The 24723-nt window shown below is 33.3% G+C and overlaps 1 protein-coding gene across 1 annotated transcript in view; it reads right to left on the reverse strand.

The window, feature by feature from the left end:
• MMS22L (MMS22-like, DNA repair protein) overlaps positions 1-24723 on the reverse strand; it is a 92262-nt gene that overhangs the window by 47556 nt on the left and 19983 nt on the right. The window contains exons 11-14 of the mRNA XM_004674069.2: positions 22727-22789; positions 17053-17172; positions 14471-14697; positions 12996-13499 (exon numbers count right to left, since the gene is read on the reverse strand). Of these exons, the coding sequence (XP_004674126.1) occupies positions 12996-13499; positions 14471-14697; positions 17053-17172; positions 22727-22789 (914 nt within the window). The remainder of the gene's footprint in view (positions 1-12995; positions 13500-14470; positions 14698-17052; positions 17173-22726; positions 22790-24723) is intronic.

Below are 24723 nucleotides of genomic sequence, written 5' to 3' on the forward strand. Positions count from 1 at the left end.
TGTTTTTTCCAGTCTAAGGTTTCCTATCAGTTAAAAATGTGCTTCTGTAAGATGTATGTAACCATGCACACATGTATATGCATGTATTAATGTTGGATATAATGAAACCACAGCTACCAATTAAAAAAAAAACTATATCTAAGGGATCTATATTTTAAACCAAGTCATTTAAAAATACCTTCCACATATAATAAAACATGTCCAGGAAGATCAAAACCTCATTTTTAATGCTATAAATAGCACCTTGTAGTTATGCAGTGTACACTTTATATAACAACACTCACACCATACACATAAAATCAGCCATCGTAGGTTCTATCTAATGGTGAAAAATTCAAGAAGTTTAAATAAATTTGACCAATAAGAAATAGTCAAGGAAGTTATTTTTACTAGTTTCAAATACTTTTCATATTTTATTGATTAATATATTTCTGCACTGGAATACTATGAAGACAATAAAAATAACATTGATGTCACTGATATGGCAAGTCACTTATGATATACTATGTGAAAAAGCAGTCCACTAAATGCATTTAACTCCATTTCAAAAAATGTATCCCAACAGAGACAAGTTTGAAGAACAAAATATCAACAGTAGTTTTCAGCCACTGTGAGAAAAATACCTTTTCAAAAATTGTCTATATAACAAAACAAATATATAGTATCCTAATTTTGATTTTTTTTTTAAAGATTTATTTATTTATTCGTACAGAACTGGGGTACAGGCCAGAGATGCGGAGGGTGAGAGGATTCACTAGAGACAGAGGGGAAGCAGAACAGGCAGATCCGACGAAGTACACTGCTGAGGGGAGCAGCGGGCGGGCCAGGAGAGGTCTGCCTCGCCATGTGGTCACCTCCAGGGCAGGCGGGGTTCGAACTCATGCGGAAGTAGCTTTAGCTTCTCAGTGCAGTGCCTTAACCCGCTGCGCCACCTGGGAGGGCCCCTAATTTTGATTTTTTAAAAAATTATTAACTGTAGAAATAAAATGAAACAAAGTCTTATATGATAGGGTTTGTTTTTTAAAATCATGTGCCTTACAGAAGAAACCCTCTTCTCCCATCCCATCTCTGTAAGAGGAAGATTAATGCAACATAAACTATATAATCGGGGGCGTTTTCATTTTGTATTTTTATCAGGTACCTTTCAAACTGTGCTAACACTGCGGTTGGTAGTCTATTGCTAGATTGTGAAGATTAGTTGCTAGTAAAGTGCTGTTATTGGTAAAAATTATAATTGAGAGATCAACCAACCCAATTGACGCTCCATGAGAACACTATTCCAGTGATGGTCTACTGGGGTTTACTGCCCTGGGTAGTTCTACTTTTTAAGTGGATTAACTCTTGGTTAACTAGAAAACTCTTGAACAAACACTTTCTCAATAATGACATGGTTTACTGAATCTACTATGAAATAAGCTGGAAAAACCCTTCAGTATGTGTTCTACCACTGGCATCTTTTCACCGCCAAAGAGCCCCCAAATTTGGAAATCCATAGAAGGGGCACTATTCTTCATTAGCTTGTGCTGGTTTCCAGGAAAACTGCCAGTAGGAGGCAGCAATGACTGGCTGTGGTAACAGCAGCAGTTCTACTCTGCACAGTAGTTAGCTTCTGGCTTCATTCTTCTGTCATTATATAAGCAAGATGACACTGTTCTCTAATCCAGCCAAAGCTGATAAGTACCATCAACCTGTCACTTCCTACATTTCAAATTCTAACATCACAGCATCAAAGAGTTTTTACATTTCGATTTCTTTTGCTGGCAGCAGCCGGTAGCCTCTCATTCTCCCACGGTGTTCTAATGCTGCATTTGCACACCGGGGTTACTCCCAGACTGAATAGCAGGTCATCCCCTGCTCACTGAGCTCATCTGTGGCCCATGTGCTAGGCAATTTAGATCCAATCAGCCCTTATTTAGCTCAAGAGTAATGAGCAGCATAGTGACACAGACTTAAGCCTGACCCTCAGGACACTGCTCATCAAGCAGTAAAACTGTGACAAAATCATTCATCTTCCACCCGCTGGCAAGAAATAATACTCGCACTCACTGTATTACTTTTCAAGATAAAAAAAAAAAGTCCTGAATTTTCATGATGTGAGACATTAATTTGCAGAAAGCTGAATTCCCTTAAACCCCCCTGTTGCTATGAGCTCACCAGGGGGAAATAGGCCTTAGGAGACTGAAATGGAATAAAGAAAATTGCTCCAGCTTTCTTTTCATTTTAAATAAGCCTTAAATCTGACAAGAGATATCCTAAAGAGAGAAAAATATATGTCTTGTAAGGTAAAGAAGAGACAACTGAAATTAAGAGTTCCAAATGCTAGTTTTGTTTCTTATATTTGTTCTCAATTTTTAAAAAAATATAAATAAAATTTGAAACAGCAATTACTCACCCTTCTCCACAAGGTAGACGGAGAAAGGTAATGCCAATAGTGGTGAACGTAAATTCATATCACAAAATAAAAAGTACTCTGATGTTTTCTGAGAAAACACATCCAAAAGAAAATAACTCCAGGGTAATTACCAAAAGATCACGAAGAAAGCTAGGAAAATTTAAAAACTATAATGAATCCCATTTTCCCACAATTTATCATGCCTATTGAGATTTTATTAATCTAAAAATAATTAATGGGATAATTAAGAGATCAGTTTCCTTCCCTCATCGACTCATCACATCATAAAAAAACAAGTCTAGCAGCTTATTGTACTACACTTACTGGACATGAATGCCTGAATTATACTGCTTCCTCTTAGTATGTCCCTTTTTAAGAAAAAGTCACAATGACAGTTTAACTTATGGAGTTTCTTTAGAAAAGGCCCACTGTCTGAAATTACAATTCCAAATATTTTCACTATTCCGTAGTTGGAAAAGAGTTATCTTTAGCAAACCTGTCACGAATGGGATTTGCCAGTCTTCAATATATTTATTATGACATGTCTTTGGTTTAAGAAACATAGCACTGTGTGGTGCCATGAAAGAGTACAGTAGTAATGTCTTCCCACAAACTCATTGCTGAATTTCATCCAAAGTTTCAAAGAGCTAGGTGGTCTAAATACCTATAGTGAACCATGGGGTTCAGACAAGGAACCACAGTGACATAAATAAGATTGGAGAAAGAAAATTCTACCTCACCCCAACATCTTTTGATTTATTACCATTTGCTAAAGAGAAATATTGCAGTGCTTGGTACAAAAAATAATCATGGCTTTTCTATTCCCTAAACAACTGAGCTGATCCACTTTTAAAAGAAAGAAATGTTTCCTTTATAGAGTATATTTCTTTTTTTCCTGCCCTTTCATCCCAATATTCTTCATTCCTATTTGTTTTGGTGCTACCCTTAGCTCCTCTTTCTTTTTCTAATTATGAGGGAGATTTAGTGTTTTAGCCAAGGAAAAAAAACAGATTTTTAGTGACCTTGAGACTTTGAGAACTCTGAATCAGATAAGTCATGAGTTCAGATTATGCATTAAATCTATAAACTGAATGCAGACACTACTGTCCACTTTCATGTGGATATTTACTTAAAACTGTTGTATAAGTAGGTGAAATTTACAATATAAACTTATTTAATATAAATATTAAAACTGTATATAAGCATGGCCTATATTTATAAGTAATGTTTTATACATAAACATAATATTTGATATATAAAATAGGAAACTTTGATAGTACAATTTAATAGTATAAGTCACTGTTAAATAATGCTTGAAGAGTGAAATAGTAAAATATGAAATGGATGAAAAAAGGTGATGGTTGAATAAACATTTACCCAACTACCTTTCTCCTTTCTATTTTCTTATTGTATCTTTCATGTATAAATGAGTGAATACCAGAGATGTTGCATTTGATTGTTTCACCAACAACCCAAATGCCAAAAATAATATCACTTGCTTTCATAGTAGGCACTCAAAATTAGTACTTGGAATAAATAAGTTGTTGATGAGCATGTATCCTTTGTAAAACAAACAAACAAAAAAAACAAAAAAACAAAAACACACACAAAGCAGAGAACAATAAAAGATAAAGTATTATGTAAATTTAAAGAGAAGAGATATTATCCAGGTTAGGGATATATTTAGAGAAGTCTGGAATGAAGGATAATATTGAACACACAAATATAAAGAAAAGAATATGTTTTTAGAAGTCATTATGATCTATGGTCAGACAGGTGCAACGCTGTCCAAAAGACCGTCTGCTGTCATTATAGTAACTATACAGACATTGAGGACTTAATACGTAACTAGTGTAAGAGAGGAGTTTAGTTTTTATTTAATATTTATTAACTTAGATTGTCATATGAGGCCCCCATGGTGGTGCAGGGGTTAAAGTCTCTAATATCAAGCTATTGCATATGCTTGCAGAAGTCCTATGAGGAAGTCCTATCATTTTATGAAGATGCAGCTGCAAGTCAGTAAAAGGTAATTAACTTCCCAAGACTGCACTGTTATAAGTGGAAGAGGGATGATTTGAGGTTTACTGGCCCTAAGGCTCCTGCTTATTATACTATGCAGCAACAGTTGCAACTTCAGATACTAAAGAAGTAGAAGCAAAAGGCACAACTTGCTGAGCATGGACGCCTACTCCTAGAATTCTGGTTTCTTCCCTATGATGAGTTCTCTGATTTCATCTCTTGCGCTTACTAACTTCTGAAACCACCTTTCCCTTCTCCCAAGTCCCTGTAAATAATTCTTTTGTTTTCCTGTTTCCTGTCACTCAACTCTATATCGAATAGCACTGACCATTTCTGACTTCTGATGGGCATTTTACTTTTATACTCTGCACACAATCCTTTTCTAATTATTGGCAAGCACATAACTTCAGCTTGTTCTGTCCTCAGATCTGATTCTGTTGTCTGAGCATGCTATGGTCAGAATTTTCAAATGGTTATGAGAGTAAAATGATATAATTGCAGGTAAGAAAGACTATAAAAAGGAAATTGAAATTTTCTTTGTTTCTATCAGGATGTCACTAAAGGTTTGTGAAACACAGCATGGCATAAACAAGAGTTTCTCCAAGATAAATGATTAATATTGGATGAGCTCAAAGAACAAAACAAAAAAATAGATAAACAGGGCATCATTAAAATCAAAAGAATTTATTCTGCAAAGGACAAGAAAGCAAAACAATAGTCCTCAGAATGGGAGACACTGCAAATTATGTATTATGATCAGTGACTTGGATGCAGAATATATGAAGAACTCTTAAACTCAATGACAACAACAAAATGAGCCAATTTAAAAGTGGACAAAAGTCTAAATAGCCATTTCTTCAAAGAAAATGCAATGATCAATTAAGACATGAAAAGAAGCTCGACATTCATAAGTCAACAGGGAAGTACAAATCAAAAGCACAATGAAACACTATACTACAATAAAAAGATGTGTTGTGAGGATGTAGAGTAGATGAAAACAAAACATGGTACAGCGGCTTGGAAACAGTTAGACCTTTCTTCAAAAGGTTAGAAGAAAAGAATGATCCAGCAATTCTACACCTACATAATATGACCAGGAGAAACAAAAACATATCCACATTATTCATAACAGCCAAAGAGCCGAAAAAAGAACAATGCCCATCAAATGATGATTGGATAAATAATATTTGCTATGCTCAGACACTGGATTATTTGGCAATAAAAAGAAATAATACATAATGCATGTGGATGGAATCACAATAATAGCATGTTGCATGATTCCATTTATATAAAAGGTCCAGAATGGACAAATCTATAGAGAGAAAATTGATTAGGAGTTTCTGAGGAGTGGAGGGGGAAGATCCGCTGGGGCAAAGTGGGGATTGTGGATGATTGCTACCATTAGCACAGAATTTCTTTTTGGGGTGATGAAGTGCTTTAAAATTGTGGTGATAGTTGCACAACTTTGTGAATATACTAAAACCACTCAATTACATACCTTAATTAAACTGGCAAAGAAAACTCTATGATTAGTAAATACTATCCCAACAAAGTTTTTAAAAAAGACGCCTTGAGGAAGGTAAGCACTGGAGGCAGAAAGATTAGGCAACATTAACGCAAGCCTAAAAATGGAGGTAATAGTATTGAGAACAAAGGAGGGACGATAACATGTCCTTCAAAGAAGGCATTAAATTCTCTCAATTAACTGGACATAGAGAGAGAGGAAGGACACAGTATACATGGCACATTTTCATCTTAACGATGCTTCCTATGTTGGGAAAAACATAAACAGGGATGTTTAAAAATAAACATGCTTAAAAATAAAAATAAAAGTTTAAAAAGTAGTTCTTTATCATCTTAGTAACAGTATCGCATTTTCCAACAGCTGTGTTAACTTCAGGCAATGTTCACTTCCCTACAATCCTAACTTTGATTTTAAAAAAATCTGATACATTTACTTATCTGAAAGTATTTACTGAATGACCACTGTTAAAGGTAATATATAAGAAGAACCACCCATACAAGTCCAAAAACACAGGTGTGCACCCTTCCGCCCCCTGCAAAAACACACTATGATACCACCAGGAATAAAGTCTACTACAAAGAAATAATTACATTATGGGTGCTTTTGAAAATAATAGTAATGATAATTATACCAACATCTAACATTTGTTGAATATTTTATTAATAGTCCAGGCACTGTATTGGATACTATATAATTATTTCATTTAATCCTGAAAATAACTTAGCAAGATATAGAGCAAATATACTTACCCTACTAATTTTGCTGAAATTTAGATATAAGTATTTGAATAGACTGTTTTGTTCTTACATAAGAATTCATATTTATGTAACAGATTTAATTATAGACTAAGTAAATGACCAAACCTTAATTCCTAACATGAAAAATTAAGTAGATAATCTCTGTTCCAAACCAAAAAAAAAAGTACATAAATACTCCCAGGTTAACTAAATGGGTGAGTAGTTTATATTATTACATGAATTTATAAAATATATATCAATAAAAAGTCTATGGTTCATAAAATGTAAGCATCAAGGCTGGTAGAGTAAATAAGGTCAAAATACCAATGCATAGTAGATATGCATTGAAAGATACAGAAAGAAGTTACAGTGAAATTTTTATAATTTATATATTTTCAAAATACTGAGATTTATATTACGCTATCTTTAGAGACTTTGCTTTCTCTGAAGCAACCAAAACATGAATATGGGTTATGCTTAGTGAGCAACATACCTATTTGAGTTTTCAAATACAAACTGGAAATAAATTTTTCTATGGAGCATACAAATGTGATTACTCCCCCAAATTATTAGAACAGTGCCCTCAATTTGCACTGATGTATATACACACACATATAAGACAAAAATATATATCACATAAATATATATTGTACATATATAAAGATATGCTAAAAAATTAACCCTTGACAGCTAACTACAGAACTGAAACAGCAGGGAAGTGGGGGTGAAAGTAGAGGAGAAGAAAGAACAAAGAAGGAAGGAAGCACGATGGTCTATGGTAGTAGAATGTGGGTGAGTCAGTTTTGGGTACACAATGGTGATAATGCCTGATGGGGGAACCCCAATATTACCTCAGTTAAAAGTAAGTAGATAAAGAATTTAAAAAACAAACTAAAAAAAAAGATACTTTCGGCCCTCTCTGCTGGCACAGTGGGTTAAAGCACAGCATTGAGAAGCTAAAGCCACTTCCACATGAGTTTGATTCCCGCCTGCCCCAGAGGTGACCACATGGTGTGGCAGACCTCTGCTGGCCCACATGTTGCTCCCCTCAGCAGTGTACTTCCTCAATCTGCCTGTTCTGCTCCCCACTCTGTCTCTGGTGAAGCCTCTCACCGCCCCTGAGCCTCTGGCCTGTACCCCAGTTCTGTATGCATAAATAAATAAATCTTAAAAAAAAAAAGATATTTTCAAAATGTATTTGGAAGTAGGAAAAAGAGAGACAGTTTTTCAACAAATTACACTTCAGCGCACAGGCTATCAAAACAAGGTAATCATTCCTTTTAAACTATTTCTTAGTCTTAACATTTAACATTTTAGTTAAGTTTTTAACTGCCTGTAAACTCTTTGAAACTAGGCTCTTGTTTAATACAAAATAGCATGTCAGTTGATCAATACCCATTTGTCTTAAATTCTAAGTCTACAACCTCCCTTAAGTTGTAGGACAGACAGGTACAGAGCCTGAAAATTTATTGTTTCTTTTTAAACTCCAATGATATTTGCAGATGCCAAAAGGCATTTTGAAATCACTCACCCTTACTTCAGTAAAAATGAGAAAAGGGGATGGAGAGGAGGGAGAATCTCATGAGGCCTTGTATGTCAAGTTTTTGCCCAGAGCTAATTTTCATAGCTGTATTATAAACCCTGAAAATGGAGGTTTATAATGGAAATGCTGACAGACCCTTAACTATAGCAGCATGAGTGGATATAATTAAAGAAAAGCTTTTGGCTACACCTAACTCTGCAAATGAAAGACTGCCATTTTTATATTAACCTCAAATAACAGCAAGAGAGAACTAGAAATGTGATTCCAGAAAGGTAATGTGAAATGTTAAAGATGACTGCTAAAACTATTTGACATTCGAAGTTTCAAACACAAAGGCATTTAGTTAACATAACCAAGTCAGTATTTTCATAATGCTACTTAATCAGCAATAAAGAATGCTCTGGTGAGCCATCAGCTCCAGTTAGCAGAAAGTGGCATGTGAAGTTATTATTTCTTAACAGCCCAGGGGGAGCTGCTTCTCCCTTTAATCAGTGATCTTAGTTCCTTCCTACCTATAATTTCTCTGTCATACAGTTATAAAACTATTACCCAGTTCAAGACACACACTCACACATCCTGCACACACATTTATGCAGGGCCTAGTACCTTATTCCCACCTGAATTTGAAAACAGAAGAGATGGCTAAGGTAAAGTATTTCATTCTTTCACTTGTCAGGGATGCAGCCAGGAATAAATATCATCAATCTATGTAATGTAACCTATCTTGTCTATCTAGACCAAAAGAGTTTAGTTCTGTTCTTAACATAAAAAGACAAAAAAAAAAAAAAAAAAAGGCCTATGCTTCAATTTTTGACAATTATCCATATTTTTTACATTTGTAAAAATATTAGTATTAATACAGCATACCTAAATAAATGCCTGTTTCATTTTCAATGAAGTTCTAAAACTGGAGTTAATAAATTACAAACATCCCAATGATCAAATACCTTAAGGACTGTGTTTTCCTTCCCTGGCTCACATACTTCTTTCTTTTAAAGGTAAACAATCCTGAATGATCCCTGGAGCCCTTCTCCAAAAGATCCCAAAGTAAAAGCAACTCGGTTTTGACAATAATGGTCCTGGATGTTCTAAGGACTGTTGGAATTAAAGGAAACTAGCCAAGTCAGTCTCTCTTATTATAAATAAGTCTCATTGAAGAATGATGCACAAGCTTCGGAAAGTTAAAAGATTTAAAAGACTAAATTATGACTATTGATAAAGACTTACGCGTAATAGTCCACATGTGGACTTCATACTTCTTATCTGTTAGGACTATTGTATAATCTTGGCAACAAGTTAAAGATGATTTGGTATTCACTTATAGAAACTATTTTCAATCATAATGGAGCAGTATAAACAAAACACCAATATACACGTGTGCAAAGAATCAAATGTTTTCAACATAAATGTGTTCTTTTATAGATGAAGATCAATAATACATCCTTTGTACCCACTAAACCTCAAAATTCAAATCTAATTAAAAGATACTCCTAATATAAAACTTGTTTGAACTTTATGCAATCAACAATCTTCATTAAACCCTCCTGATCCCTACCTCTATATTTCTGAATAGTGATTCCCACAGACTAAAAGAGATACATAACTACTTAAAAGGTACTTGGAGAGGATTATTTTTCGACATTTCTGAAACTGGTTTGAATTTAATTCTAAAGAACTTAACTTAAATTAAATCTATAGTGCAAAAATTTTTGTTTTTATTACAAGAAGTGAGTTTTAGATTTTGAAACAGTGCTCATAAATCAAAGATAAATTATTGTCATAAATATGACTTATTTGTCTGCACATCTCTGATTACTCATTCCTTCCTTCTAAAAATATGCAACTAGCAAACTCAAAAAAACAAGTACTTAAAAGTCCCTAATTAGCAACAACCTTTTTTCCTTCTTAGTAAAGTACAAATAGAAGTATGTATTAGTAAAGGTAGTAAATTCAGCTTTGCAAATAGTTTTCAGATTTCACTCATTGAACTACCTCCTGATTCATTATGAATTTCTATTTAGTAGTGTATGGTTAGTGTCTGTTTAGTTATTTGTAAACTATTATAAAGATGGCATAAAAAGGCAGCTATGATATATAGTGGCTGAGAATCCAAGTACCACTCCTGAAACTTAAATCCTGTTATCATCATTAATTCACAAAAAATCTTTATGCTTTCTTCATCTATAAATAGGAATAACAAGTTTGCTATAGAAAGAAATGATAACATTTTTTATCTGATACTGCGAATAAAAGATAACTTTAACAATTGTCCAAGACTATTTTTTAACAAACTTCTGTGTATTACTTTTTATCTTAGAATGCAAAATTCCTAAATATTTTCCATAAACTAGTATAATGAGAAAGGAGACTTTTTTATACACTATTAACAAAGAGTAAATATTCCTAAAAAAATTTTTTTAGGAAATGTGGCTAACAGCGTTCACATTTACAAAGCACATACACCAATTCACTCTTAGCAATTAATCTATAGATATACATCCCCAAATGCACAATAAAGCAAAGCTGTGTTTATAAAAACAAAACAGTAAACAAACTTCTGTTATTTGAGGTTGATTAAATAACATTTGGTGTATCATATAAGTAGCCATTCAAAAGAACTAGATGGCTTCCCACATGATTATGCCTAAGAAATTCTAAGGAATGAAGTTGTAGAATAAGGATTATCAATTGTATGTTTTGAGTCTATAAAAGGAAAAGATCTACCAAGTTTTATAAAAAATTCCTTTACTGTGTAAAGTAGAACTAGAGCAGTTCTACTAAAAACTAGAGCTTTTCATTCTTGTCAAACTGAACTCTTGCTACGTAATCCTCAGTTGTGTGGGCAGCCCTGTGCATAGGAGGATGCTTACCAGCATGCCTGACCTCCACACATTAGATGCCAGCAGCACCCACTAGTTGTGTCACCAAAAGTCTCTCTAAACACTTCCAAATGTCCCCCGGTGAACAGATTCACATCTAGTTAAAAGAATCACTGAACTAGAGAATAAGAAGTGAAGGTGAGGAGAGTAAATTTTACTTAACTTTTACTTGTCACCTTGTATCTTAGTTTTGCTTATTTTTTTCCCATGACAATAAATGTTTGCAATTCAATGAAAATTTTAAACAACACAAGATTCCTCAAAATTTCTAACTTAAAGTCAAATTAATAGCATTTGTGACATGAACCCTCATTAAAGAACAATCTATGCAAGCAATACAATTGTTAAGACAGATTAAAAGAGACCTATCCATCTTTAATGGAAAAAGCAGAAAGATATACATATTCTGTCACTTTATTTCCATGACTACCTCTTCTCAAGGTTCTTATACCTAACCTCTTCATTTTCTATTCCTTTGCCCCTAAATCATTTCAGGACAGTGGATCATCATCACAGCCTGGCTTAGGCCAATTCCCTCCCTTCTACTTGTTTTGTATACACAGACAAATATAAATATACTGAAAATGGTACCAGAAACATAGAAGTTTCCAATTTTGCCTAGGAAGCACAGGAAAATATTATGTCACTTAAAAAAGGGAACAAATAAAATTAATTTGGCACTGGGAAAGTATAAAATCAACTAATAACTATACTAGACTAAAAACAACTGTGGTTCATACAGAAGACCCAAAATAAACAACTAATGAAGTAATATATTAACTTACTTATCCATCCATCTCTCCAAAACTTCAAGGGGTTTCAGATTCATGCTTTATTTGACTTATAATTTCAGTCAAAGATATTATTACCTGATCCAAGTACTCAAGGTAAACCCTTAGAATGAAAACTGGCAAAAATATATGGTATAAAAACTATATATAACCTTATGAGTGAAAATCTGAATTAATCAGCCTGAATATATAGTCCAGCACAAAGCAAACGATATAAACTAGCAGTAAATAGAATTGGCAATGAATAAATTTCCACAATTTAGAAATTTTGTCAAGCTTAATACTTTTGAAAAACATATTCTATTTCTATTAGAAAGAAGAAAGCACTGTTTTTAGTATTTTCAGGCATGGCTTCAAATGAAATTCTCTTTCTATACGTGATCTTCTTATATAAATTTAAAGGCACAGTGACTAACTATACAAGTGACAGTACCTAACTTAAGAATGTATACTTCAAAGGTAAAACTCAATGTGTTATTAGTCTTCAAGGTAATAAATGTCATAATCATGGCTCTTATCCATTATTCAGTTTAAGTCTGAGTGTATCTGACATTTGCATAATTTAAGAGGATCTGAAAACATTAAGTTTTATACAAGGGAGTGGTATAATAATAGAAAAGTCTTAATATCTTAAGTTGCTTAGCTCGAAGAATTTTACACAGTCAAGACTACAGCTTCCTAGGAAAACATTTAAAGAAACTTACTGCTCTAATGAATAGTTAATCTCCTTAGTACACAAAAATTGCACAATTTTAGTTAAAATGCACCTCAGATTTAAGCTTGTTTAGGATAACTAAAAGAAAGCTCTGAACAATACCCTTTTAGGAGAAAGACAGAAAGAGAAGAGGCTAAGAGGCAAAGTTCTAGAACTGCACCAGAGATACACTATAAAGTTGGTTTTGCTGCTTGTTATTTGCACTGAAGCTTTCTTTTGTAGAACTGTTGTTTGAAATAATCGTCTGAAAACTACTGATTTATGACAGTGTAGCAGTAAAACCAAATTTTCTTTCTATATCTGGATTTCTGAGTAGAAAAACTTTAACATGGAATCAACATAAGGTGATGATTTAAGGCAAATTAATGAAGTAGCACATTGCTGGAAAACATACCTGATTCTGGCCAGAACAGCCTGTAGAAAATTTAACACTGTTCTAAGTTGAGATTCTTGACAAGCTCGCAGAAGCATACTAAATCCATCATTGAGCAGTTTTTCATGGGATGGATGCAAGTAATGGCTGGTCTCAAACACTTCTTGAACACCATCAATGTAGATAGAAAGAAGTGTCCAGAGAGTCCGTCTCTGTCCCATCTCATCATTCTTAGATACTAAGAATTCCTTTGCTTTCTCCCGGAAAGCACCTGAAAATTTCTCAGCCAAAACACCAATGTCCAGATTTTTTTCAGTATACATCAAGAGGAAGGCCATCTGACCCTTCCAAATTAGAGGAGATGTCATAAAGGAAGGCTTGAGGAAATTCAGGAGGTCTAAAACATGACTTGCTACATCTTCTAGCTCTGCAACATCTGCTAACAGTAGAAAAAGGTTGAAAAAGTTCTGCAGACCAACTTCAGTTAGTTCTTCCATTCTTTTTTGATGGAATTTAGAATATATTCTATTAAAAAAAAAACTGCTTTAGTAAAATTGTTTCACTCACAATTCATCTCTTAAAATAACTTTAATACTCATGATAGTTTCATGTTACTTTAAATTTTTAGATAATTATTATGATGCTGCCAGTGCTTTCTGTACTTAGAAAAACAAACTGACAAAACTCTGATCATCAAATTTCTCAATGAAGCAACCAATTATCTGTAGTCAAGTCAAGAGTCTGTGGCTTTCCCCAAAGGACTGCAGGAATGTTCTTTTCATATAGTATGTAGCTTTTCCTCTTCTAGTTCCTCTATCATCTTTCTATTCTTATTTTTTATTGATAAATAAAAAAGAATACATAATTTTTAAGTACAATTTCCTCTCTTTTACAAAAATCTTAACCAGGCAATTTTATATAACAATTTTTCCTTAGCCTTCTCTCCCAGGACAACTCTTGCACTTGTTTTCTTTACACTGGAGATAATTCAAGATGCTAAAGATTTTAATCTACTTACAAAGAAAAACTTGTTATTGTTCGTATGTCCCAGCCTAGCCATTTAAAAATCTTTTGTTAACATTAACACTACTGAAGGTATTTTAATAGATACACTTTTCTTTCATCAGTTATGGAATTAGAATTGAGAAATATTCATCTTGACTCCAACTTAAGGACTGAAAAGTTTTGTAACTTCTAAAACTATTTATAAAGAATTATAAAAATTTATTTTTAACATATTACTTTAAAAAATGTAAGCAATATAATTTATGGCAATTTATAAAGAATAGAGCTGATCAACATCTATTTAAATTACCTTTATATCTGCCTTCCTGCCTGCCATAGTGTCTGGTACTTTCACAGTATTTGCCTAATAATTAAGACTAATTATTGAGTCAATTTCAATGATTTCCTTTAGCAATAAAGTTAAAAGTCTTCCATGAAAACATTAACACTTCTTGAAAATATCAGTCAGACAGAAATAAAATGACACACACCTGCCTTTGACTTGTTTCCAAGGGTGAGGACCATTGTTCTTTGTTGCTTTTTTAACAACTTTAGCCAAAATGCAGAGGAAAATGGTATAACTACTGCTGGACTTATAGAGGTCTGGGTCTTGTTTATCACAACAGCAGGTCTTCACCATTTCTATCATAGACAAGGGTGACTTAACAATACTTACAAGGCCTTTCAAAGGAAGCCAAGAAATACTGAAAGAACTATTCTAAAAAACAAAAAGGATAGAATACAATTATTAAACCTTTCAATAAATCATCATGGAAAGCTGTCCCAGTTAGCTCATTACATATTTTATTACTTTATCATAAAAATTATACTGATATGTTTTCCCCCAAAAAAATTCGATAAAAGTACAGTCTCAAAGGCTAAATTCCTGAATTGTCCAAAACAATGTTTTACAGTTAGCTTGTCCAAATGTGTATACAAACAAGTTCCACACACTGATTTCAAATGATATGACTCTTTAAGAGTGTTCTTACACTGTATTAGTTTCCCAGTGTTTGATACCATATTATTTTTACATCAGGTTATCTATTGCACAGAATTTTGCACATTCAAGATTTAGTTGTTTCTATCTCCTGATGTCATTTAATGTATTATATTTTCCCTTAACCATCTCTGTAAATTGGTACTTGTGTCTAGAGGATCTAATACAGGTATCTGATAAGATTCAGGTGGATGTTACTGGTCAGAATTTTTCACTGGGGCCCTCTCTGGTGACGCAGGGGGTTAAAGCACAGCAACGAGAATCTAACATGAGTTCAATCTCCGCCTGCCCTGGAGGTGACCACATGGTGTGGCAGACCTCTCCTGACCCGCCTGCTGCTCCCCTCAGCAGTGTACTTCGTCGATCTGCCTGTTCTGTTCCCCGCTCTGTCGCTGGTGAAGCCTCTCACCGCCCCTGAGCCTCTGGCTTGTACCCCAGTTCTGTATGCACAAATAAATAAAATCTTAAAAAAAAAAAAAGCATTTTTCACTGGTAGTATTAGGTACTTGTTATTTTAATTAGCTAAGAGGCACTAAATTCTTTCATTTTTTGTGATGGTTAACATTGAGCAAGATGGGGCCTCCCAGTGGCACAAGGGATTAAAGTGCAGCACTATGAAGCTGTCTGATGCCACTGTAGCACAAGTTCGATCCCAGCCAGGAAAGTGACCCACATGTCTCAGCAGACCTCTCCTGACTTTGCCACTGTTCCCCTCAGCAGTGTGTTTCAGTACATCTTCCTGTTCTTCTCATTCTGTTTCTGGTGAATCCTCTCACTTCCTGCACTTCTGGTCTGTACCCCAGTTCTTATATGCATAACTAAATAAATCTTTTAAAAAAGATTGAGCAGGTTGTCAGTCTGATTTCATTTGAGTGATCCCCACTAGCATTTTACTTAAAGAGTTTGAGCAGTCATTGATGATCACTGTCCAAAGGCCTTATTTTATATGTACAAAATTGTGATTTTCGAATCCTATCATTCCTTCTGAATTAGCTTGTTAAAAACTTGCTTTATGCTATCATACAGTTTATATTTTCCTACCTTTACAATATTTAGAACATTAATTTTTCCCACAGAATAAGGAAATTTAAAGTAATTTAAACATACTTGGAATGTTTTAGCAATCATTGCTGTTTTCATTTCTCTAAACAACCCAACATTATGCCTCAGACAAAGAAGCATTTTTATCTTTAACATGCTTCATTATGTAAAACCAAGACTTGTAATGGACTTGAAATCTTTCATTTCCATTTTCTATCTTAATTATAACCTTCACTATCCAGAAACCCAAACATTCCACATATTCTATTCACACAGTAGGTAACTAAATATCTTAAATCTTCCTGAAAATTTTTATTTTCCAAATTTATCTGTTGTCCCTGTTTTAGTTCCGACTCACAGCATTATTTGCTTATACGGCTACAGTGGACTCCTAACTCATCTGTACTCTAGCTATAAAACTCTCAGAAAAAACTTCCTCAAATACACATTCTTGCTTTCCAATGTCTGCTGAATAAATTATATCCCAACTGCATGTTATCTTCAGCCTTTCATTATATACCCCAGTCTAAAAATCTCTACTTTCTACTTTCCTTATCTCCTATTTCTCTACATCATTACCTCAGGCCTGTTATTCAGAATTATTCAACAAAGTAGGAATAGACACATTTTTTTCTTGTGTCCATACCTTGTCCATAGTGTCCCTTTTGCCTGGAATTCTTTTACTCCTGTACTTGGAAAATGTCGCTCATTCCCAAAGGTCAAGTTGAAAAATTATGACCTCATAAAATTCTTCCACAAGTCCATCACTGGTTAGATACTCCCTCCTCTCCACTGAAACTTTTTCGTTTCATAATATGTATATCTACCTACTAGCATAACATCTTCTATCAAAGTGTCAAAACTCTTTCTTATTCAGGACAGCAGTATTTGTTCACAATGTTACAAACAATTAAACACTGTTAGAAAACACAAATGAGATTTAAAAGAGACTTTCTGGTACATTTTGACTATCATATACAAACCCTTCAAATTCTTGAAAAAAGTTCAAATTCTGTTTACTCTTCAACTCACCAGGTTCTTGCTAAAATATTCCCACAGAGTTGTGACAATTGCAATGTTTGGTTCCCAAAAATCACAAAGTGTCAAACAACAGTGAAGATACATTCGCAACTGTTCTTCTAGTATACCATCCTAAAAAACAAACTGAGGTTATAAGAGAGAAGAGGCTCTGGCAACATAAATATTATCATGGAATATGGCACCAAATAATCTGCTTCACAAAAGAATATGAGTATGTACCAAAAGACCATACCCATTCTTATCTTCAGACCTGAAAGTCAAAATCTGTAAAGATATACTCTAAACATTCACTTTGAAAACCATTAATTTATTCAGAAAATAGAAATTCCATAATTCAATTTGATTTTAATCAATTACAATAGTTGTCTCTTAATTCAATGGCATAGGAAACTCATAGAAAAGAAACCCAAAGCAGAAAAAAGTGGTAATATTCACCTAATAATTAAGATGTGCACATGGAAAGAGGACTTAGTCATATATTAGTGGAAGTACTTGGTTAAATTTCCTATAGAATTGTTAAGAGTTGTTTTAGAAAACAACTTAGTATGGTGTATATATGTGTGTATGTGTGTGTGTATGTAATGTTTCTATACATACATGTGTATATATAGATAGAGAGATCCTAACCTTTTAGGAAATAGGAGAAGGAAGTAAGAAAAAAGTACTTTAATTCCATAAGCTACAATAACCATGTCTGTCTGCTAAAATGTGATACATCACCAAGTTCCAGTCATTCAACAATTATCTATTTACAGCTCATGATACACCAGATACTATTCTATGGTATTAGACAAAAGCACTAAGAGAGAGATGGTATTTACTAATAGAATCTATATATTTTTTAAGAGAATGGGAGAAATGGGCTAAATGCTGTCCTAATACCAACTTTTAATGTGGAGAGAAGATTTGCCACATATAATAAAAGCATATTCCTATACATCAGGTTGGTGTCCTACAAATCAATTCAATTCTGACACTAACTACCCAGCAATAGGATCGTATTCCACAGGTTAAAGGTTTAATCCTATAAGAGAACCTCTGCTCTCCTCACACACTTCAGACTCAGTCGAAGGTGTTACCTTTACTTCTGACCCACTTAACGACAGATGGGAAGCTCCAACCATCCCCTCCATGAACTTCAGATAGCAAATGCAAGTTCAAGTTGTTATACTTCTCTGACTAACTAGCTATAAAGAATAGCATTTTATAAAATATTTTCAGGCTCTCTATATTCAAATATTGCTTTGTTTTAAATGATTATGTCTTAATGTTTTCTTCACAATTCCCTTTTAAAAAGGTAGATGTGCATACTAGTTCATATTACAAAGAGGATTTGTTCATCTTCCAAGTCCAGGTAACCAAGAGGTGAGGATACACAATAGTCAGCAGTAGGGGAGGCAATATATGCCTTAACTCAAATTTATAATGAAAAAAAAAAAATACAGCTGAAATATGGTGAGGAGGCATATTTATGAATACATGAATATATTAATTTCTTCCTGTCTTGTATTTTTCTATCACACACTTTTTTGGAGAGAGGAAAAAATTTAAAAAGCCCATATGGAAAACTGTGAGGCTTTCTATAGGTATAGCCAAAAGAGAATTAGAACCAAAACAGATTACTAGTCAAACACACAGCAGCAAAGAATAATTATTTAAAATTAGAAACAGAACTAATGGGAAAAAGTTTCATTAAGAATCCTACAAAGTCAAATGTTTTGAGAGAGAGTATACAGCGAGTCAAAATATAAGAAGATCAAACCCCATCTCTGCCTCTTCCTAGCTCGTAACGCAAATGAATATGAACCAGGACATGTTCCTTAACTTCCCTGGGTCCCACCCAGTTACTTAGGGAGTAAACATCAAGTGAACGAATGTATAATAAGTGCTAATACATAGTGTGCCCACTAATAGCTATCCTTTCCCTAAAGAAATATACCTTTGTAGATCAAACACTGATTCGTTAGAATATCAAATATCAATAGGCTCATAGCATCATGCATGAAGTTGGTATATTTCAATTTTATGAGTGTTAAGGTAAAAATTTCCCCTAAACTATGAGGTTTGATTAATGACATCTAAACACATGCTCTCTGATTAAAGATTTTAATAAACAAGAAAATGCCCAAGGGCTTCTAGATAATGTCAAATTTGCTTGGCTCAATCTCAGAGTCCATGCTATTCAAATTCTTCATTTTTCACAAGACCCTACAGGCTCTCTAGATGTCTTCTCTCAGTTGTGTGAGTGTATATTAACTATTTAATGAAGGAAGATACCTTAGAATATTCCACAATGTTGACTTTTGATCTATGCTTAGACCTTTTCAAAATAATGTTTTCCTATCTTTACTTTTGAAAGGTCAACTTTTGGCATATTACATTTTGAGATACTTCAAATAACTTTTCTGAACTAAAAATAAAAAGATTTACTATTTTAACTTATTATTTAAAAATAGTAATTCAACAAATTTAAACTATTGTTAATAATTTAGCTATGTATAACTAATCTACCTATAAGAAAACAGCAGAAGAATAAAATTTATCTACAAGCTAAATAACTTAGTTTGGATGATTTGTTTTTAGTGTTAGGATTGTACAGAGTTGGACTTTAATCTCCCAGTAAAGATCCTTCTATCAAAAACACAAAGATTTGATTTAATAATAGAAGGTATTGGTCCATATTACTCAGACCTCATCATATTATGAATAGTTTTATTAAAGAACTTTCCAAGTTCTTTAATAAATAAAAATATATTAAAACATGTTAAGCTTGTTTAGGATTTCTTTGACTAGCCTTCTATGAATTTTACTAGAAAATTGCTTCTGTGATCTCAGAAAATCATTAGGCTTCCTAAAATATGGAGTATATAACAAAAACTCTCCCTTTTCATATAAAAATAGGCAGAAAAAAGTGTTTCCTGATAACACTCATAAATTCTACTGATAAACAGTTTAATTTCTAGAACTCATTTTTAAATTATTTAATTGTACCTCTCTAAATAGGAGATATGTTCTTTTTACTAGAAAGTTAGATGTTTGCTTTTAGAAGCTCTTCTCTGAATAAGATTTGAAACTTTTTGTGCTTAATTAAAACTACACTAAAGTACCTACCATACCATTTTTATGAGAAGACTACTCTGTGTATGTGGAACATGTTCTTTTAAAATATTGTAAATGGACTCTTTCCCTGTGGGAGATGAAGTCAAAGCACATGAGCATGGTTAGATTTTAATTTACCTCAATGGGAGAAAACAGATATAATCAAATTGATAGCTCTATCCAAACATATTATTTGTTTGTTATGACCACCTACTGCACCAACAAAATTGGCTTCAAAACTCCAGCAAAGCCCTGTACTACTTACACAATCTGATTTGATACAATCAGGTATGGTAAAATTGAAACTTTACTAGCAAGACTGGACTACTTTTTTATACATAGTATAATAACCTCTTTTCTCACCAGAAAGATAATATTTTGATTTATACTAGACTTAAATCCACAGAATTAGGGAGCTTCAGAAATTAGTTGTATTATTCCCACTTTTAGGATGAATGACTCAACCCAGATTGCTTAGGAATTTGTTTTAGCACCAAAATCTTGGGAAAACCCAAACCAGACAAACCAGGACAGTTTTCCCAACACCATTATAACATTAGCATATTGGAAAAGCATACTATGCAATGCTAGCGTAAGTTTTATGACATTATGTGAAAAACATTCCAATGAACACAAGTTTTTTCAGTAAATGAGTATCCCTGTATTTAAAATCAAAAGTATATGTAGTCAAAATCTAAAGTAAGTATGAATTTTCAAATAACTAGAAGTGTTTAAAGAGGTTTTTAAATCTTAGTCAAAAAAGCAAAGTTTTCTATGGGATAGAAATGATGACAGGTCTTTTTCCTATTTGTCCCTGACAATTTGGGGAATTGTCACACACACACGTATATATTATGTTATGTTATGTTATGTTATGTTATGTTATGTTATGTTATGTTATGTTATGTTATGTTATATTATATCATATTATATTATATCATATTAATTATATTATATTATATTACATTACATTACATTATATTATATTATATCATATCAATTATATTATATTATATTATATTATATTATATTATTATATTATATTATATTATTATATTATATTATATATTACATTACATTACATTTTTATATATAGATCCTTATGAAACTTTGGAAACTCTTGAGAAATACTCTATAATTTAAACTCTAGGAGAATAACAGCATATATTCACACACTGTTAGAAATAAAGTTTAAAATATCATTAGCTAATTGCCTTTACAGATGTAAACATTTTATCTCTTAGCCATGAAGCACTGTATTAACAACTTTGCAGAAAGAAAAATGGTAAGGTATGAAATGACTGCTCTGAAACCAGGATCATATTCTCCACTCCTCCTACACATCTTAAAAGGACAAGTTTATCAGGAAGAGTAGAAAGAAAGGCCCCTGCAAAGTCACAGGTGGGCAGCGTAGTTGCTTTTTTCATTTTTAACAAGGACTTTATTCTTGAAAGTGAACAGTACATGCAAGAAACTTCTGAGCTTCTAAATCAATATGGTCCCCAAAAGAAAGAGAGACCAACCAAAATGATACAAGAAAAAAAAAAAAAAAAACTTATACAGTAGTTGGAATAGCTCTTTTGATTCCAAAACAATTAAAATATAATATATATGTAGAGCTCTTTGGCATTCTAACTTAAAATTCTTAGTTCATTATTAGGAGAGTCATACTATAATTAAATAGTTTTCAAAGCTATGGGTACAAAATATGAGTATAATTGCATATACATGTATATATTATATTATGCATATGCATAAATTTGAGTATATATACATACATGTGTATATATACACATATGTACATACATTCGTATCTCAAACTACCATATTTTAAAATTCCTTTTCAAGTTATCATTTCCTAACAGAAAAGTAGTCTATTTCTCAAATTAAAAAATACCCTTTAAACTCTTCCCTTAAACTCTAACATAAATAACTTAAATCACAAAACTTTACAGAACTACAATACATGTTTAAAGATGTGATGAACAGCACATCTCAAACTACTTTAAAAGGAGGTCAGATCTGACCTCTGGGCCATGAAGCACTACATTAACAGCTCTGCAGAAAGAAAAATGATAAGGTATGAAATGAGTGCTCAGAAACCAGGACCTTATCAGTTAGCGTATGATTCAAGCCTGTAAGACAAATTGCTCAGCAAGGCAAGTCACCTTCCTGCTGTGATGAGGATATAGCTGAATTTCCAATGCCGCTGACTATCTTCCTCATTGTGTCTCCTAAACTTGATATCCCACAGTCAAGGAATGGCTTATAATTCCAAAGCATCTACTACTTACTTGGAATATATTTGTCAAAGTCACCAACTAGGATAATAATCTTTGTCCTTTAACTGACAACTCAAAGTATTAGAAATAAGTATCTTCAAAGGATAGTCACTAATAAGAACAGTGAACCTTTATTAACTAAGAATGATGATAACTTAAGATTTTTAATAAGCAAGCTAAGTTTGATACTTCAATGATTTAACTGTTTGGTTGTAATAAATAAATAAAATTTGTAAGATACAAATATAGCAAAGCTCACAAATCATCTCATTTTAAATATATACCTGAATATTGACAGACTTTTTCAATAGTTCTTCTACAAAGTTCCAGTTTGACTCCATATGTCTCTAGGAAAGGAGAAAATATTGTATCAAAATTACTGCCCTTAATTATGTATATCTTAAAATTATGGTACAGCAAGTTAAATGTGAAGTATGAATATTTTCTCCATCATCAGACATCATTAAAATGTTTTGCCTGTGTACTTTTTTTTTTTAAAGATTTATTTATTTATTCATACAGAACTGGGGTACAGGCCAGAGATGCGGAGGGTAAGAAGATTCACCAGAGACAGAGTGGGGAGCACAACAGGCAGATCGACGAAGTACACTGCTGAGGGGAGCAGCGGGCGGGTCAGGAGAGGTCTGCCAGGCCATGTGGATCTCCTCTGGGGCAGGCGGGGATCGAACTCATGCTGAAGTGGCTTAAGCTTCTTTGTGGTGTGCTTTCAACCCGCTGTGCCACCAGGGAGGGTCCTTGAGTGTGTACTTTTACTTTAACAGTTAGTTGACAAACCTGGTTAGGAAAAAATTTACAACTGCTCCAATTCAAAACTATCAGTAACTGTGTTTTGCTTTCTTAATAAGCCTTCCCTCAGCTTTCAACAATTCAGTTTTATATAATTCTTTACTAAGAAAATGTTACCACTAGTGAAAATTCTAGTGTCACTAAGAATGCCTAGTGTTCTTATCAAATAAGCAGGGGTATGACAGAGTTGATAAATGTAACTTTATAATTTGATATTGTTAATGAGAATATTTCAACTGTTTTGTTATAGCAAGGCATTTGAACCACATGAATTATAAAGTAGTAGCACAATTCTTGTCTAAAGAATTTCAACCCTATGGGTTAAGTATTGTGACTATCAGCAAAAACAAAAATAACCATTATTCAGAGGAAAGAAAGATAACTATTTTTCCAAAATCAAGTTTGAATAAGAGCACCAAAGGAATATAGGTTGTTTTCTTTCCTTCATATTGAGCTTTGAGAATCTGTAGCATTTTTTTTTTTTGAAAGATTTATTTATGCATTGAGAACTGGTGTAAAGGCCAGAGGTGCAGGGGCGGTGAGAGGGTTCATCAGAGACAGAGTGGGGAGCAGAACAGGACAACTAACGAAGTACACTGCTGAGGGGAGCAGAGGGCAGGCTAGGAAAGGTCTGCCATGTCATGTGGATCACCTCCCGGGCAGGGATCAAACTCACGCTGAAGTGGCTTTAGCTTTTTAGTGCTGTGCTTTAACCTGCAGTGCCACCAGGGAGGGCCTGAGCATCTGTAGCTTTTTTTTTTTTTTTCTGTATATTAGATTATACATAGCTTACTTCCACTTATAGAGGGGAGGTAAGAAATTATCAATTTGGGGCTATGCTTCATATTTCTTAGTGAAAACTAAGATACCTACTTAAATATCAGCCATAGGTATTATCTTCAAGTGCAATATAAAATAGATTCTTCAAACTCCACTTCCAGCAGACTAGATAATCTGGTAGAACTCTCATTTTAATGCTACATTTTGTACCTTTTATCCATTCACCATTCAGACATTTCTAAGATAAGCATCAGGTAGCCTGACTGATTACAATATGTTCTGGACAGGAAAAGTACTGTTAAATGCTCAAAAGTAATTTTCCTCTTTGAACTATATTTGCTTTTAAAACAGATAACTGGGATTGCAAGAAGACAACATACTTTCATCTTCGGTGAGAGATAAGCATTATACAAAAATATATGAAAATCTGAAGTCTCAAAATGAGAAATGAGGAATCAAATTACCCTTACAGGTCTATATTAAGAAATTGGCAAGTTCTGTGATTTAAATTCACATATAGCACAAGTCCAATCTACAGAAACTTAAAAAAAAATATTAACCATATCTAAAACCTATTTAAAATGTAAAGATTTCACATTAACCTTCAGGGCAATGCAGTTCACATTTAAAAACTGATACATCTCTGTGGTTATCACAAGCTGGCAAGTATTTCTTTGCTTCTGAACATATGACT

Source organism: Condylura cristata, unplaced genomic scaffold (genome assembly GCF_000260355.1).
Source record: "Condylura cristata isolate star-nosed mole 26May11 unplaced genomic scaffold, ConCri1.0 scaffold00001, whole genome shotgun sequence".
Lineage (NCBI taxonomy): Eukaryota > Metazoa > Chordata > Mammalia > Eulipotyphla > Talpidae > Condylura > Condylura cristata.